General features: G+C 56.4%; 1 protein-coding gene across 3 annotated transcripts; it reads right to left on the minus strand.

The window, feature by feature from the left end:
- Nucleotides 1-565: 565 nt before the first annotated feature.
- Nucleotides 566-15,778, minus strand: Agap2 (ArfGAP with GTPase domain, ankyrin repeat and PH domain 2). 3 transcript variants are annotated; one of them, XM_051176140.1, is made up of 19 exons: nt 15,604-15,778; nt 9,154-9,212; nt 8,197-8,284; nt 7,947-8,032; nt 7,648-7,795; nt 6,471-6,605; nt 6,054-6,163; nt 5,440-5,598; nt 5,233-5,319; nt 5,049-5,153; nt 4,513-4,675; nt 4,228-4,347; nt 3,100-3,228; nt 2,272-2,331; nt 1,892-2,040; nt 1,712-1,802; nt 1,364-1,586; nt 1,008-1,263; nt 566-877 (listed from the first exon to the last, which is right to left on the minus strand). In XM_051176140.1, exons 1-19 carry the CDS (start codon nt 15,761-15,763, stop codon nt 635-637), a joined length of 2,571 nt encoding a protein of 856 aa, XP_051032097.1. In that variant the 5' UTR covers nt 15,764-15,778; the 3' UTR covers nt 566-634. The 3 variants fall into 3 exon arrangements, with proteins under 3 accessions (XP_051032097.1, XP_051032095.1, XP_051032096.1); XM_051176138.1 differs by lacking the exon at nt 15,604-15,778 and adding an exon at nt 10,786-12,268; XM_051176139.1 differs by lacking the exons at nt 2,272-2,331; nt 15,604-15,778 and adding an exon at nt 10,786-12,268.
- Nucleotides 15,779-17,984: the final 2,206 nt, after the last annotated feature.

Below are 17,984 nucleotides of genomic sequence, written 5' to 3' on the forward strand. Positions count from 1 at the left end.
TTCATAGATAGGCAGAGGGGGAATATCAGATTTCCACTCCTCATGGTCCCTTTCACAGAAAGGGTTGGGGACCCCTCCACCTCCACGGGCAGCAGGGGTCCTGCCCCTCGCTGCCCTTCCCCCTCACTGGGCAGTGAGATCATCATGGAAGGGGCGGGGTTCCCATATTGGTCCCAAGTCCCAGGGCTAGTCCTCCACCTACTAACCCCTCCCTCTGGCGTGGCGTTGCCCCAGGAGCCAGCCTGGGTTTGGGCTCCGGCCACCAGATTGTAGAACGCAGGCAGGACCGGATCTTTTACCGGCCCCTAGGGGGCACGAGATAGCCAGTCCGAGCGCCCTGGAGCTGCAGGTACAGCTAAGGGCAGCAGGTAGACAGACCCAGGGCAATCCAAGTGTGGAAACTGTGGAGTAGGGCGTGTTGAGCTAGGGTCTCCATGCCTCGCTGGGGAGAGGAAGGTGAGTTTGTGTCTCCTGGGAGGCGTGTGGGGCTGTGCCCTGGTGGGGGTAGGAAGTGCTCCCGTGGGACGGGGTGCAGACTGGAGAGGTGAATGGGTGCATCTGTCCAGCGGTCCACCCGGTGTGGTCGTGCCCGGCCCGCGCGGGGGTGGGGAGTGTCTCTCCCGGTGCTGGGCAACTATACCAGCGCGATCGTGGCGTCCACGCGGCCCAAACTTGCAGCGCTGCTCCGGCGTCTCGGGCTGGGCGTGGCGGTGATGCTGGGGGTGGTGGCCGCACTGGGGGTGGTGGCCGTGCTGCCGCCCTCTCCCGGGCAGCCGTGCTGCAGGAGGATGTCAGCGCACAGCTGGCTGCCGGCCTGGCGGGCGTAGAACAGTGCCGTGCGGCCCTCCGCGTCACGGGCCGCCACGTCCGCGCCGTACTGCGGGAGGAAAGGCCTTGTGACCAAGCGCCCCCCGGGGGACCGCGCCCCCCCGCACGCCTCCCGCTCTGCTACACCTCCAAGCCCAGCTCCCGGCTCCCTTCCCCTACCTCTCCGCTCGCTCACGTACCCACAACAGCAGCTGCGTGATGACGACGTGGGCGAGCTCGGCGGCCAAGTGCAGCGGCGAGCGGAGCTGCGGGTCCTCCACGCTGGTGTCGAGTGGCCCATGTCGCGCGTGGGCCAGAAGCAGCAGAACGGTGGCCACGTCCTGGGCCTGTACAGCGGCCCACAGCTGACGGCCCAGCGGCTCCTCCGTGGTACCCAGAGGCGCCAGGAACAGCAGCTGCTCGTACTTGGCGCGAATCCACGACTCACGTTCCTCCCTGCAGTACCAGGGACCAGGGGAAAGAGTTGTAGGATGCCTCTCTCTAATCGGGACCTCGCAGGGACTGTGCACCCTCCACACTGGCCCGCTGTCCTTACCGCGAAGAGTCCCGCGTGGGCTTGGCACGGCCCCGAGTGTCGCTCTCCCACACGCGGTTGGCCGTGTCGTTGCCAATAGCCGTGAGCACCAGGGTTAGCTCCCGCGGCCAGTCGTCCAAGTCCAGCGAACGCACGCGGGACAGGTGCGTGCCCAGGTTCCGGTGGATGCCAGAACACTCGATACAGATAAGTGCACCCAGATTCAAACTGGCCCACGTGGGGTCTGGGGACAGGATGCAACAGCGAGCGAGCGGTCAGCATGTCAACAAGACACCCCCCCCACCTTTCACCAGACTCCAGTTAACTCCCCCAGCCTGGGATCCTGCTCCCCAGTTCCCTTTCACTCACTGGGAGCCCCACAGTCCACGCAGGTAGAGTTTCCCTTCGCGTTTCGGATCGCCTGGATGGCCACGGCTTCGCTTTGGCTGTCAGTGCGCAGCTGCGGAGAGAAGTGAGGGAGGGTCAGGGCGGCTCCTCTGACCCTGAGCCACTCTTGCTAGCCTCCATCAACAGCTGCAGAACGTTTACCTTCACCTTGCTGCTCTCACAGCACTGAAGACTGGCCAGGATCTGACTCTCGATGGCCTGAACCCAGGCATCCCGCTCCTCGAAGCTGGCTGCCTCGAAGTGCCACGTCTGACCAGTGCTCGACACGATCAGGAACTCAAAGTTTTCCTCTGGGTGGGTGAACAGCAGAGGTCATGAGGGGCAGAGTTCACGCGGCCGGCCTTTCCCCAAACCCTTCCTCCCTGATGTCCTTGGAGCCCCTAGGAGAGGATTAGTGGAGGGAGGGAAGCAGAGGGTGGGGAGCAGCAGGAAGCCCCGAGTACATGCAGGGAAAGGCAGGGCGCCCCCCACCCCTCTGCACCCCGGCTGAGCAACCCCTCCCGGCTCCCGGAGCTTATTACCTGCTTTATAAATATTTCTTAAACTACCAAAGGATTTTAGTTTCCACATTTTGCGCTTGGCTGGTTTCCCGAAGCGAAGGAGACAGAGAGAATGGAAAGCACAACAGAGAAAGGGAGACCAAGAAAAGAGGAAGAGGCAGATGGAGAGATACAGAGACGGTGACAGAGAGTGCCAGAGACAAAGCAGGACAGACAGATGGGGAGAGAAAGCAGAACTACAGTCAGTGGCCCCGGAGCAGAGTGGAGCGGAAGCCAAGAGCCACGAGAGTCGGCAGATCTGGAACCCGGGTCTGAGCCCGGCAAAGAAAGGGGGCCAGGGATGGGAGGGGGGAGTAGCTATGGTGACCAGAGAAAATCCTGGTCTCTGTAGGAAGAAGGCTGTCAGAATTTGTGTGAACAGACTGGGATGAGGACCCTGGGGCTCAGAAGTCAGAACTGGGGAGTAGGGTTTGCAATGGGTGGGGTGGGGGCGGCCAGGTGTAGGGGTCCAGTGGTCAATGGCTCTTGGAGGAACCTGCCAATCATAGGTTGTGGAGAGCAAGGGCTGGGGAGTCATCAGGGACATTGAATTCAGGGGCTGCAGTTCTAGATATGGGTGCAGAGGATGGGATCGGAAGTGCAGAAGAGGGTTAGGCACTGGGAGTTGGGGTGAGGTGGGGGAGAAAGGGAGCTGGGTGGTGTGTCCTTCCATTTCCCCGCTCAGTTAAGTGATGACAACAATCCCGGCACTTAACCTGCTCTGCAAGAGCTAGGTCAAGGGTTCAGATGGGGGGGGGGGTGCGGGGATGAGGGTCCAGCGTGGGCATGGAACTCCCCACACAGCCTCACCTTCCGCCTGCACAGTTGAGCCTTCAGTCTTGGACGGTGTGGTCAGTTTCTTCTTCCTCTGTTTCTTCACCATGGGAGAAGGTGGGGGCTCCCGACTCAGGGGACTCAGGTCTCCAGATGGGGTACAGTCTTAGGGAGGGGGACGCAGGGCCTCGGTTACCCTTACATAGACTTCCTTATAGCTTGTATCCTGCCCTGAACTGGCATTCCAGAGCATTCCCCTCTCAGCTGTCCCTGTCCAAGAGGCTCCCCAGGATCACTCGTGGAAGGTGGGCAGATGAGCTTTAGAATCTGGCCTGTACTCAGCTCTCGACTCTGCAACTGACTGGCCCTGAGCCCTCGAGCAACATAATATATTTTCTGAGCCTCCGTTTTGTTTCTAATTTTTATTTTAGGCGTATTGGTGTGAAGGTATCAGATCCGGGGAACTGGGGTTACAGACAGTTGTGAGCTGCCATGTGGGTGCTGGGAATAGATCCCCAGGTCCTCTCCAAGAGCAGCCAGTGCTCTTAACCGTTGAGTCATCTCTCCAGCCCCGAAGCCTAGCTTTTTCATCCCTAAAATGGGGATAATCATCTTGACCTGGTAAGTTGTTGTAAGAAACATTTCTTACAGTGTAACTTCCTGTTCGTGGATATGCCTGTATGATATACATATATAGATAGAATTTCCAAACATTTCAAACACTGATGGCTGACTATGTGCTGGCCCAGATCCTCCGTTTGTTAAATTAAACCTTGGGGAAACATCCTATAGGACAGACACAGGCATGAAGAGATCAAGTAAACTTGCCCGTGTGGCAAGGCAAACTTGGAATCTGAACTCAACTCAGGCAGGCAGACTTCTCTAATGTAGTTATCTTCACTGCTGTGACAGACACAGCATATGAGCTTGGTGCCAGTCAGCCAGCAGACATCCCTTGTGTTTCCTCGTACATTTGTTCCCAATCCAAGCTCCCTCCCCCCTTTTCCTGAGGTTTGCTCTATGTAGCTTTGTGGACCAGGCTGACCTCGAACTCACAGATTAAAGGCATGCACCACCACTGCCCTGCCCAAGCCTCCGCTTTACTTCCCACCCATATCCCATTTGGGTCTGGAAGCCAGTCGGCGGAGGGGTAGTCCCACTAACCAGTGCTGAGGGCCCGGGCCAAATTCCGGTCTGGCTTCAGCAGGCGATTGGATGTCTGGTCTGTTGGAAGCTGCAGGGAGCTGGGGCTGGGGTTGGGACTTGGCATAGGAGTGGTGGCTTCTGTGGGAAGGACAGGGAGAGGTATCAGTAAGCCTGTCTCCAGCCCTTTCTTTATCAGCCCCATCCCACACAGCCAGGGTAGCACCAACTCCTTCCTCCTTCCACCACCCCCCCCCCACCCCCGTCTCCTTCACTGCCTACTTACTCATCATGGGCCACACTTACCAGGGCCTTCACCCATCTGAACGGTGCTCATGTCCTTGACCAACCCGTTGATGCTGGCCGAGGGGCCAAAAGCAGAGATCGCCCTTGGGGGCCGCTTGCCTGGGACTTTGACGGTTGTGCGTAGCAAGTCCATCTCTTTTCCGTGGGTGCTGTGGATGTAATCCTGTAGAGGCACAGGGTTGAGACTGGGGGGGGGGGGCTTCGGTCTTTGGGAGTGCTGAGAAGTAGGCAGTAAGAACAGGATACAGAGGGGTCCTGAGAGCTGACTGGACTGAGAAGAGCTTGTAGGAGTAGATCTGCCAGACTTGGCCTGGCCTGGAAGCACTCCCTCAATGGCCGTGGACAGGCTTGGCCATGGTACTCTCCCACTAGACTGCAAGTTCCTGGGGCAATGAATTCCCAGCACAGACAAGTGTCATGAGCCTTTGAGAACAGGGCTAACGCTCTCCAGAAATGATGCCAGGACTCGTCGGAGACACAGAAAGAACTAGAAGGACATCTGAGGTTTACTAGTGCTGCCCATCTCTGCTACTCACATTAATGCTGGGGTGGTAGAGTAGAAAGCCATTACTGGAAAGAGTTACGTATTTCTTCTTCCATTCTTTGTTCAAGGAGTTGCCGCTTCTCTTTAGCAAGAAGCTCTGGAAGAACAGGAAGATGTGTGGGAGAAAAGCCAGCTAAGAGCAGTGGCTTCAGACATCTCTGGCTCCTAAACCTCACCTGTTTAATGGGGATGGCTCGCCCACTTCCTGTTGTCTCTCCACGACTGTCTAAGCTCCGCTTCTCAGAGTCGCTGCCCCGACGGTTCTGGAACGGTTATTGGAATTAGCCAGGGGATGGGTGGGATGCAGTGAACAGAGGTCTAGAGACTAAGGATGACAGGCAGGTAACAGGACAGGAGAAAAAGGGGGCCGTCGTGTCCAATACCGCAAAGAGGCTGGTCCTTCGCTTGGCTGCTCGGTGTAGGGACCCTGGGGTGCTTAACCCAGCCACAGCAGCTGCCTCAGCTCGGAGCTCCCGGTGTCCAACATTGGGTGAGGATGGGAGCGAAGAAGAGTAGTCGCTAGTGTGGCCCCCGTTACTAGCCTGGAGGCATACACAGGAGTCAGAGAGCTCAGCACCCATACCCACCAAGCTCAGCCGCCATCCAGTGTGACACATTCCCTACTGTCACCGTTATTCACTCATTGCCATCAGCCACCCGAATCTTCCCTAGTACAGTCACACTACTTCAGGTTTTGCAAAGTTTCCTGACTGCCATGCAGCAGTGCAGACGACTTGAGGAGGGTGGGCGACTTGCTTCGAGACACTGCAAACCGCACCTCATGCTTGGCTGATTGCCAGTTCCATGTTACTTTCCTCCTCCTCTTGTGTGGCCCTGGCTGTCCTGGAACTCCCTCTGTAGACCAGGCCGGCCTCAAACTCAAAGATCCGCCGGCCTCTGCCTCCGAGTGCTGGGACTAAAGGCGTGCGCCACCACTGCCGGGCCTCAATGCTGCCTTCTAATCTCACTCATCTCCGTGCTTTTGAATTTGACTCACCTGCCCGGCTACAGGAGTAGAAGCGGCTGAATGGCTTGGTGAGCTGGGCAGCGACTTGCAGGCAGCCAGCAGCTGTTGCTGCTTGCGTAGAGTTACCACCTTCTGGGCCACTGGGAGGAAGGGGAGTGGAGGAGTCACGGCAGGAAAGACGCCCAAGGCCGCTTTCCTATGTCCTACCCTGAGATAATACTGCCCAACTTCCTTGTCACTTGTGCCCGTGCCATCCGTGGCCTAGCCAGATCCTCCGGCCCAGAGAGGGTCCCTGAATTAACCAAACCTTCCGGAGCCTCCCACGCCCCTCCTCCCTCCCAGAGGCCCATTTCCTGTCACGGGGAAGCATAGAAATGGATACTGGGCCTCCACTATCTTAGGACCTCTGGCTTTGCAATGTCACATGCTGGGGATGACCACACTCACCCTCCTGGAAGACCCGGTCCACATTGAGCCCGTAAGTTGCACAGGTCTCGTAGTAACTACAGCGCTTCATCTCGGCACACAGGGCCCTTGCTCGAGCATCCCCCACCACTCGAGGAGAGGAAGCGCTGATCCTGTCTGAGGGGACAGGAGAGGGGCAGGACTGACCAGGTGCCCCTCCTACAGGGTGTACACCACACCGGAGTTCATGATCCCCTTCACCTGGCCATGTGTTTGGAGCCCAGGCTAGACCTGCTGGAGTTCGAGTATGGGAGAACATCTGTCCTCAAGTGAACTGTTAAATGTATTAGCCCCCCTGTGAGTCCTGGGCCCAGTTAAGTCTGTCCCAGTGTGTCTGTCTTTCTGTGTCTCTTTGCATGTGTCTGTCTGTCTGTGTGTCTGTGTGTGTCTTTTTGTCTGTCTCTCTGTGTGTGTGTCTATCTGTGTTTTCAGGCGATACTCCGGAGACTGAGCGGAGATCCCTGACAATGGCCGAGACTCACAGGTGGCACACACCCTGAGAAATCACCGAACCTGACACCTGAGGGAAGTAGGGAACGGTTGGCTGTCTACAGTAACAGGTGGACTGCTCATTCTACAGTCAGAAACTAGGAGGCAAGAGGCAGGTGGAGGTGTGTACCTGCGGTGGCCTGTGCAGTCACACACGGCGCCCTGCCAACTGGACAGCGATGGTAGTGACAAATGTCCTGTCGTGATACAGCCTGAGTGCTTCAGGGCTGCTACTAGAATCCAAAGTTTTCTGTGCTCCCTATTTCTCCAGTACCCCTTGTCTCCTCTTTGTACAGAAATTCTAACAGTGTCAGCCTGACCCAGCTGACGGGGAAGGCTTTCTATCCACACTAGGACTTGACATTTTTCTGTGTATCCCACAGTAGTGGCGTCAGAAATGGCAGAGTGAACACAAGGTAGGCAACAAACATCTCCAGAGATGGTCATTACAGCTGTCCTTTCCGCCCAGGCTGTCCTCTTGTCTCTGCTGAGACCTTGGGAAGTTTGTTTGCTTCGTTACTTCCTTATTTGGACATCAGGCTCCCTCTAGAGGGTTGCTGGAATCTAAATAGCCAGTTCGACACCTTGCCAAATTATCAGCCCTGGTGGGCAATACTTACAGGCACCCTTCACCCTCCTGTAAAAGCAAGGCTCCCACATCCCTCCTTACCTTGGGTCCCAACCAGAGCCAGGGCCAGACCTCCTCGTCCTTCTCCACGAAGGGAACTCAGCTGCCCATGGAACCGGCTCACAGCCTGGAAACTGCTCTCATCCTCCAGGCTGAAGACGAAGATCACAGCATCCGCCCAGCCTGAGAACTTGCAGGGGATGAGAGGGCAAACACTGGGTCATACAGGCCCCACCCGCTCTGGGTACCATTCAGAGGGTGTCCTGGCCAGACAGGGGGATGCTTCCATGTCCAATACCGACCCTAGCCAGCCTCCCATTGCCACTACCTCCATCCCTCACCTTGGCATCAGGTCCTCCTGCTTCCTCTCGGATCAGAACCAGATGTGTCTGCCCATCCACCAACATCTCCTTCTTGTACTGTTCACCTGTCCAGAAGAGTTGAGAATAGGTCAGAGGTGTGAGGTTGCAAACCTTCCCACATTCCCTGAGCTTTGGGTCTCAAGTCCCACCTTGGTGTCTTCCCAGGCACTGATCTTACTGGTGTGTACCCGGCCCCCAGTCTTAGCTTACTGTGACCCTGAGAACTCACTCTCTGTCTTCTCCAGCACCTGGTATGAACCCGTGAGGAATCTGTGGATGAGGGATGACCTCCCACTCCTGACATCGCCCAGAACACCCTAAAGGAGAGAGGAGGGGCAAAATGCTGGGTCTGCTCATGCCAAAGAACCCATAGGGACTGGCAATGCCAAGCCACCTAAAAAGAACCTTCAGAGCTTCCAGCTAACTGGGAAGAGCAGGGCATGGCATGGCATGGTGAGAAATAATCCCGGCTGGGCGGTGGCGGTGGTGGCAGATGCCTTTAATCCCAGCACTTGGGAGACAGAGGCAGGCAGATTTCTGTGAGTTTGACTCCAGCCTGGTCTACAGAGTGAGTTCCAGGACAGCCAAGGCTACACAGAGAAACTCTGTCTTGAAAAGCCAAAGGAAAAAAAGAAAATGAAATGATCCCAAGCCAAAATAAACTACAAACTAAGCAATGCCCATTGTGTGTGTGTGTGTTGTTTAGTAAACACATCAAACCTCTGTGTGTAATAGGGCATAAGCCAAGACGTTTGTTGAAAGTTTTACCTTGTTCTAAGCAACAGAACACCAAGAGTTAAAAAGAAATGTGGGGCTGGAGAAATGGCTCAATGTTTAAGAGTATAGGCTGCTCTTCCAGGGGTCCCGAGTTTGATTCCCAGCACCCACATGGTGGCTCACAGCCATCTATAGTAGGATCTGATGCCCTCTGCTGGCTTAAAGGTGTGCATACAGACAGAACACTGGTCTACATAAAATAAATAAAAATAAATAAGAAAAAGGCTAGAAATAGGGTGTCTGGACAAATGCAAAGTGTCAGAATGAGGACTCAAGTTGAGAAGATGTACTGGGAAGCCCCTCAATACCGCTGATGCTAAATTCAGAGAGTTCTTGGTGAAGGGAGAGAATGGGGGCATGCCTGCAGGAGGTAAACCCTGCCTGCTAGCCAAGGGCCTGGGTTACATACCAGGCGCAGTTCGGGAATTGAGCGGCTCAAAGTCCATTCCTGGCTATTGACCACAGCCTCTGCAAAGGGAAAGCATAACGAAGGGGGGACTGTGGCCCAGGAGAACTCCCTGCCCTCAGCCACTTTTCTGAGGGCTTCACCTAACCCCTAAGACCCTGCCTGGAGAGTGGTCCCTAGTCCTCCCATCCCAGCCACTCTCTCCACAGCTGTTGCCACCGCTCAGCGGTTGCTTAGCAACAGAGCTAGCAAGCCGAAAATACTTCAGCTGGCGTCTCCCTTAGAGCACATCCTCAAACGTGGGCCCTTGCCCCAGACCTGATCGGGAGGACTTTACTAGTAAAGACTCTCCTACCACCACAGAGAATAGAGCCCCCGCCACCTCTCAGGGGAGATTCATGAGGGAAGTCCTACAATGGAGTGGGTCTTCCTCATCTCCATTACTCCATTTCACAGGCACCAAGATGAGGAGAGGGCTTTCCTGCCCTTTTCCAAGGTCAGTGGCACAGGTAGTTCTAACTCCTGTCCATCGCCTAAGGGGGACCGTACTTGGATTTCCCCCTGCCTAGATCTCCAAGGCCTCCAAAAGAACGTGGGGGCTAAGGCTTCTGTCCCCAGGCAGAGAGAAACCACAGGCCTGGGGAGAAAGATTCTCCTTGCGCCCGCCCGCCGGGTGCAGCCCCCGCGCCTGACACTGGCCGGACGTTCCCGGGGCGCCGCAGCTGCGGCGGGAACTCGGGGATCCGGAGCCATCTGCTCCCACCCGCTCAGGAGCCAACCCCCCGGGGCCGCCCCCGCTTCCAGACCCGCCTCCCCTCCGGGGAATGTGAGCGGAACCGAGTCGTGGGTCGCTACCCACCCCACCCCCCGCGCGCCTGTCTGTACCAGTTAGAAAATAATAATAAAAGCACCCCCTCGGGAGAAGAAAAATTAAAAATTAAATAAATAAAGCTACCTCCCTGTATGGCTTCCCAAGTCTCCCGGGCTAAGAATTGTCTTCACAGCAGTCCCGCCCCCTGACTCACTCTGGGGTCAGCCCCAAGCGGGTCCCGACGCCGCTGTGGGGCGGGGGTGGGTAGTGCGGGAAGCCAGGCTTCCTATGTACCCCCTTCTCAGTTCACATTTAAATCTGCACGTTCCAGCCCCCGCTCGCTCAAGAACCGCCCAATCCACCTTCAGTGCGTGGAGAAACTACCAGCCGGCTCTCAGCCCAGGAAACCTGTCTCTGGCGAGGAACCCGCTGCAAGGTCACTCACTGCCACACCAGCCGGTGCCAATCACTCAGGGGAAACTGAGGCTCCCACACCCCTGCACCTCCAGTGTCCCTCCACACAAGGCAAAGTCCCTATGGCCTGGCTTCTAGACTCCAACCAGGTTTGAGCTTGGGGTCTGAGGCTCTGTGGGATGATTTCCTACCGTGAGCATCAACCAAGGCCATCATTGCCCAGGAGGCACCAAGAACACCCCTGTCGCGTCTCATCGCTTCGGGACCTCTTCCTAGTCCTGGCCCCAACCCTTGGGCGCGGAGCGAGCCTAGCTTCCCCGTCCACCCAAAAGAAAATGCGTCCTGCACAGCGTTTCCCCACCCCCAAAATAAGTGTCCAGGGGTCTCCGGCCCCGGCCCTCCCTACTCACTAGGGGAGGCGCGGAGCTCTGCGCCCAGCAGCTCCCTGGACCCGCTGCTGGAAGACAAGCCTGGGGGTCCGGGAAGGGGACCGGGGCCAGGAGGCCCCCCTGTACTCTTGGTGAAGATACCGCTGATAAACTTGAGCATCTTGCGGTCGCGAGTGGACGCTCGGCCGCCCTCCCGGCCCCTTTTCAACCCTGGAGCTGGTGGCTCCAGACTGAGAGGGGGTGCAGGCCCCAGGGGCTGCATGGAGGCGGCGGTGACACAGGTGGCTGGAACCGGTGTCGCTGGCACGGACAGCGGAGGAGAGCCGGCAGTGGGTCCTGGGTGCAAGTCACTGTTGTCCAAGGTCTTACTCTTGCCTTTCCGCGGGGACAGCTTCCCTCTCGCTCCTGGCCCAGCCCCGATGCCACCAGAGGTCGTGACTGCAGCGCCCCCTCCCCCGCCGGCCGCAGCGGCAGAAGCTCCGGTCCCGGCGCTGCTCTTTGACCCCTTGACCCTGGGCTTGCCCTCGCTTTCGGGCCATGACAGGCGGCTACCGGCGCCCTTGCCCCCGCCGGCTTTGGCTCCACTGGTGGTCACGGTCTTGAAGGGCTTGGGAGCCGGCGGAGGAGGCGCCACCTTGAGCCTTCGACTGCCGGAGCCAGGATGCGGGGAGGACGAGCCCGGGACGCCGCCTCCCGTCCGGCCTTCAGGTTCCGGACCCCCCCAGCTCGGGCTGCTGAGTAGAGGGCGTCGGGAGGAAGAGGGGGCGCCCCCCGCTTTGGAGTCCGGGCTCAGCCCCCCGGAGAGCGGGGGTCCCGGAGGGGCGGCCCAGAGGGACAGGCGGCGGCCCGGAGCCGGGGACACCGGGCGAGCCGGACTGGCCGGAGCCGGGGACAGCGTGGGGGGCTCCGCGCCCCCGGCGCCCGCGCTGCTGGTGCTGATCCACAGCGCATCCTGCCGGTGGAAGAGACGCTCGTGCCGCTTCTTGCCGGGCTCCTCCGCGCCCCGGGGGCTGCCAGGATCTCGGGGCTCGGAGCCTCGGGCCCCAGGGGCGCCGGCCGCGGCTGCAGACGGAGAAGGCGGCGGCGGAGGGACCGACTCGAGCTTGACCAGGGTCAGCGAGATGAGGTAGGTCGTTGTCCGGCGCTGAAGCGCGCCCGCGCCCCGGCTCATGGGGCCCGGAGACCCCCGAGCTGGGGAGGGGAGGGGACTCCCCGGGACTGCCTCAGGGGGGCCCGGCCATGGGGCCGCCCTGCCCGCTGCCCCCAGCCCCCGGACCCCGCTGAGCCCCCAGCCCGGCTCCGCTGTCGCCGCCGCCTCCGCCGCCTCCTCTTGCGCCCCCCTCCCATCACACGGGGCGCCCCCTCCCCATGCTCCCCGCCCTGCGCCCCCACCCCCTTGGAGCCCCGGGACCTTGGTGCTGCTCCAGGGAGGCGCGCCGGACCGTGCACCCCGGCCTGGGTGGGGGCGCTGAGATGGGCGGAGGAGGGTGGGGAGGACAGTAATGGTGGGGGCAAATGGGGAAGAAGGGAGAGGGGACTGGGGGAGAGGCAAGGGTGCCGGGAAGGTAGGGGCGGGAATGCGGACTCGAAGGGCAGAGGCCGCGGATGCAGCGGGAGCGGAGGGTCTTGAGGACAGGAGTCTAGTGGGGCTGTCTGTGCGGGGGAATCGCAGGAGCACGGAGAGGATGCTAGGGATGGAGATGTCGGAGGCGGTGGGGGAGGAAAGGGGACGGGAGGGGATAGGAACCACGGGTCTGGGGTCTGGGAGGGGAGGGGCGTGGATCCTGGCGAGGAGTCCGGGGGGCCTCGCCCGGGATCGGCTCGGTCCGGATGCGCGTTGTGTCCGGGCGCTCCCCTCACATTGAGGAGGAGGCGGCCCGCGGGCCCCCCCACCCCATCTTACCCCCCTCCACCGGCGGCGCCGTCTGCTAGGGCGGTACAAAATCCAGGACTGGATTTTCCTTCCAAAACCTGGACTGGATTTTCTGGGAATTGGATTCACCTCCGTCAACTACCTGGCCCCTTCCTTTTTCCACACCAAGGTTAGGGAACGCGAATGTGGAGTGTGACATTTAGGGACAAAGGTAAAACACTGGGCAGGTACAGGAAACAGAGCTCTTCTGGCCTCTGTCAATTCTGGGGAACTGACGTGGGACTGTGAGCCCGACATTCCTTCCGGGACCCCTTTCTTTCCCTTCTCGGGGTACCTGGATGAGTTTCCTGTCTCATCACCCAGCCCCCTCTCCTACCCCAACTCCCACCCCATACTGAATACTTTCACGGCGCAGGGACTTGGACTGATTGTCCCAAAGTGAACTTGGAAAGTGTTCCCCTGGGATGGGGACAAACAAGGAACTTAGTGTGGGGGGGGCACGCCTCTAGAGGAAAGCTGCTTGAGGGTTCCCGAGACCAAGCTGCAGCGTGAGTCAAGGCCTCAGCTCAAGGTGGAAGAAATACATCTACCAATTGACACCCCCCTATTCCAAAATGCATCTAGTCTCCATAGCAACCGTAGCTCAGAAGCTGCAGCGGGGATAAGCCGGGAGGAGGGATCAGTGTGTAGGCTGGGTTAGTGAAGGCACTACTCTCACACCTGGTTACCTGTGGGGGATTTTGCTCCCTGGACACAAGGAACCCCCTCAGTTGAGGCAGCGGGAGCCGGCCTCTTAGGTGTTTGCATTCAGTCTCCTGAGGTCTATGTAGCCGCCCGGATCTTATGGCAGGTTAAAGGGGGAGGCGGAGTGAATGGACACCATTTGCAATGTGTCCCCACCCCTTTAGGGGCTTTGGAGTTCAAGGCTTTGTCCTCCCGAGGGGCAGAGAAACATGAACAGTTAAGTCCGTGCACAAGAGAGGCTGAGCCCCCGTGGAGGGGGTTGGTGGGCTGGCAGAAAGAGAGGTTTCCTGAAGCCTTGGAGACCCCTGCCCGGGATTTGGAGAGTCTCAGCGGTCCTTAGATTTGGCTTTCCACCCTCTTGACGCAGCCTAGACTATAATAAGTGCGGGCCGTGGGCGGCTCCTGGAGGCAAGAGCCAGCAGCATGTTCGGCCTGGTGGGGGGTAAGGGTTGGGGGCTGAACCGGGATGCGGGGAGCCCTTTGTTCTCCAGAGGCCTATCCCCACTCTCTCAGATCTTGGAGGTCAGTGGTTTCTTAGGGGGTGTCCTTCAGAACTGGGATGAAACATCAGGACACAGTCTAGTCTATCATGATAGAGAGTATAAGAGGGATTGTTAGCTTTTTAATATTGGGGGATTCTTAGCTTTCCTTCACGTCCAGTGGGAACAGAATTCTGTCTCTCTCAGAGTAGAACAAATCACTTATGAAAAGTAGAGCTTTGCCAGGTGAAGTGGTGCACTTTTTTGAGGAAGTTGAGGCAAGAGGATTACTGAAAGTTCAAGGCCAGCCTGGGCTACCCAGTGGCTTCAAGGTTTGCCTGAGATAGACAGCTGGATCCAAACCCAGACTCAGAAATAATAATAAATAAATAGTATCGGGCTGAGGTATAGTGTGGTAGAGCATGCTTGGCATGTAGAAGGCTTGGAGGGCCTAGGTTCCAACATCTCCAGGGACACACACCACACACAAAAATATGGAGTAAAGGTCTATTCTGCCTCCAACCATTCCCTCTTTACCCTCCTTTTTGGGACTTTTTTTTTTTTTGATGATTGGACATAATGTAGTTGAGTCTGAGATTAGTTTAGGACTTGCTGTGTAATCCAGGCTGCCCTGGAACTCCCAGTCCTGTTCCATTGTCCCGACTCATGAGACTGTGGTCCTAGGACTGCTGGTATAACCCAGTCACACGCTGTCTGTTCCCCTTTCTAGAACTAAGGGGAGTTTCTTTGCCTGGTCCCAACCCCACTCTACTTCAGACAAAGGTGGGATCTAGAGTCCCTCCCTAGGCAGCTCCACTAGGTCCCTTTCTCATCACTTAGGAGATCAGAGAAGATGGCTAAGAGTGTTGAGAACCCATATCGGGAATGGTCAGGGTGTGATGGAAGTTGGGCTTCTGCCTGACACACTTGCTTTTGTGAGTTCTTGGGCATCCACGGGTGGGCAGGCTCTCACAGGTCCTCCAGTTCCTCAGAGTTAAGCCTCGTGGATGGAGAACAGGCTTGCCAGGGCCCCACCACAGGATCCAAGGCTACAGTGGGCAAGGAGGATGTGGCGGATGGTGTTGCCATGACAGCACTTCCTCCCTGTGTTGTCATCGGTTACTTTAATGGCACCGAGGATGTCGAGCAAGGGAAGGCACTATGGAGGTGAGGGGGATACATGCACGGAGGGGGGAGGGGCTGGGACAAGTTCTGAGGGCCTCCCCACTGCAGCTATACAGGCTGTGGGGTTCTAAGGGTTAGTAGTGCGCTCAGAAACCTCCACACATCACACCCCCTCCCTTCTGCGTGTGTTTTTCTCAGCTGGAGAATGAGGGGTCACTGATCTTTAGTGGGCCCTGGGAATGGACACATTATCAAGTCCCAGAACCTCCTGCCCCTGACTGTTTCCTGTTCTGGACTCCCCAGACGGGACTCCATCTAATGGGTCTGTTACAGTCTGTCTTCCCAATGCTTAACCCCTCACTGTACTGCCAAGAAGGGTCAGCTCCACAGTGACTGGTGTCTTGTTCAGAGGCGATTTTGGAAAGAGGACTAATAATACCCCCCTCCACGTCTTTTTCCATCCTCCCCAAAAGTCCTCGTCTCGAGTCCCAGCTCCATCTTAAGAACTAGGAAGTGGCCGCTTGCATAGCAAACAGTTATACTATGACACCATTAAGCCTTTCTGTGTCCCCTGCTGCTCCCCCAAACAGCCAAGTTAGGGATGGATGCATCTCTTACCTCGTATGTTGTCCAGTGAAGCCTGGATGCCATCTCGGAGATCCGGGTCACCCACTCTGTCAGCCAGCTTCCTGAGTCGGCTTAGAGCCTGCTTGGCCACCTCATGTCGTCTGACCTCTGCTCTCACTGTGGCTAGAGCCAACTGCCTCTGGGCATACATGTTACACAGACCTGCCTTGCCAGACTAACAACCAGCTCTGGCCCTGAAGCCCATGACCCTGCAGCCCCCAAACTTCAGAAGGCTCCTTCTGCTGTGCCCCAGAACTCCTCAACCCTGCCTGCCCTTGCCCTTCCGTCTGTCGGCCTCACTTCCTGACTGGTGAGTCTCAAACCCACAACCCACAAGGTACTGCCTCTTACACCTCCTGCCCCCTCTAGCGTTGGCCCTTCAGCTCTGACAGCCAACCCAGGGTATGATTCCTGTCCGGCGACCTTAATAAGAGTTCTCACAGCCTCTGTGGGAGGTAGATAATTAAGATGGGTGTTGGTTCTGGGAGAACTGGGCCATGGAGAACACAGGTAGGATCCCATACTCTTGGCAACTTGCAAATTTGTCTCAGAATCACACAGAAATCCACATACCCTTGGTATGCCACCACAGAGGCCTGCATGCTGGAGTACACTTATCCCCTTCTTTGGGGCTGGGGCTCACCCTTAAAACTGAGGCTCATACAGCTAAACATCAAGGGTCAAAGTCCCAGTTATTCAACTCCTCTCTCTACACATTCCTACAGGCTTCTCTTAGTCATGTATTCGCTATAATCACCTCCTGTGTATGTGAAGAATGGGTTATAGGGGAGAAAGTAACCTATAGCCAGATAAAACTATGTGCTCCAAGTTCAGTTTCTATTATAATAATTAGTCTGTGTGTAACATTTAGTCATTTACAACAGACTTTCGTATATACTAACGACAAGCCCAGAGGGTAGGATACTTTATCACTGTTAAGCAGAAGTGCAGCCGTTGCTCAGAAAGACCCGTAACAGGTGAACAAAGATCCAATTGTTCTTTTAACTTAACAGACAGGCAGCTGAGATACTTCCCAGCCAGTTCCTCAGTACCATGGCTCTGCTCTAGACTTGTGACCCGAATGAGGAATTGAAGGGGAAAATGGAGACAAGGCAAGTTGGTGGGGAGCTGTAGGTAATGTGTAATTGCCCCCGATTATTACTATTTTTTTGGCATATGTATGTGTGTGTGTGTTTAATGTTTATTTATTATATATACAGTAGTCTGCCTGTAGGCCAGAAGGGGGCACCAGATCTCATTACAGATGGTTTTGAGTCACCATGTGGTTGCTGGGAATTGAACTCGGGACCTCTGGAAGAGCAGCCAGTGCTCTTAACCTCTAAGCCATCTCTCCAGCCCATGTATGCATGTTATACATGGGTGTATGTGTTCCTCTGTGTTCTGGCCCCCTTTCTTTTACTGCGATACAATTCCGTGGCAAACAAACAAAAACCCAGCTTAGTCAGCACGGGTTTATTTCTATTTACAGCTCTGCGTTATAACCCTTGCTGTGGGAATGTCATATGCTCACATGTTTGTCTGTGTTCAGCTCTCTACCTCCACCCTTATACAGTTCAGGACTTCCTAGGGAATGGGGCTGCCCACAGTGGGCTGGTTTGTTTTACACCAATTAATTTAATTAAGACACCCCCACAGAGACATGCCATCCTCATGTAGAAAGAAATCTTCCCCTGAGCCTCTCTTCCCAGATGATTCTAAATAAACCCTGTCAAGACAGGTAAAACTACCCATCGCAGCATCTGTGTATGGATGCTCATGGATATGTGTGCCTCTGTGCGGCTTGGTCCAAGGTTGTGTGTCTTCTTTGATTGCTCTCCACTGTATTCATTGAGGCAGGATCTTCCAGCAAATCTAGAACTTACTGTCGGGCTAACCTAGCTAGTCAGCTTGCCCTGAAGACCCCTTGTCTCCACCTTCAGCGTGCCAGAGTTACAGGCAGCAGCCTCACCTGCCTGGCCTTTGTGGATACTCTGGGATACAAATTCTGGGTCTCATACTTGCATTGCGAGTACTTTATTCTGAGCCTGTCTCCCAGCTTTCTTCATCCTCAGCCTATCTCCCCAGCTTTGACCTCATTATTCTGATTCAAAGACAGATTGAACCTATATGTAGATAGTAAATTACTTTCTTTTGTATAGCTCCTTGGAAAAAAAAAAACTATTTTAGAATTATTTTCTTTGCCTGGCAGTGGTGGTGTACGCCTTTAATTCCAGCACTCGGGGAGGCAGAGGCAGAGGGATCTCTGTGAGTTTGAGTTTGAGGCTAGCCTGGTCTACAGAGCAAGTTCTTGGGAGGGAAATGAAGTTTTGTTTTGTTTTTTTGTTTGTTTTGTTTTTTGTTGTTGTTGTTGT

Source organism: Phodopus roborovskii, unplaced genomic scaffold (assembly GCF_943737965.1).
Source record: "Phodopus roborovskii unplaced genomic scaffold, PHOROB, whole genome shotgun sequence".
Taxonomy (NCBI): Eukaryota; Metazoa; Chordata; class Mammalia; order Rodentia; family Cricetidae; genus Phodopus; species Phodopus roborovskii.

Excerpts from the sequence above, each read along its gene's own strand:
- Agap2 (XM_051176138.1), bottom strand. The coding sequence starts at position 11,935 with ATGAGCCGGGGCGCGGGCGCGCTTCAGCGCCGGACAACGACCTACCTC. Across the intron at positions 8,285-9,153 it reads CAATTCCCGAACTGCGCCTG|GGTGTTCTGGGCGATGTCAG; the intron begins GTATGTAACCCA and ends TCTCTCCTTTAG. Across the intron at positions 1,264-1,363 it reads CCCACGCGGGACTCTTCGCG|GGAGGAACGTGAGTCGTGGA; the intron begins GTAAGGACAGCG and ends CTGGTACTGCAG.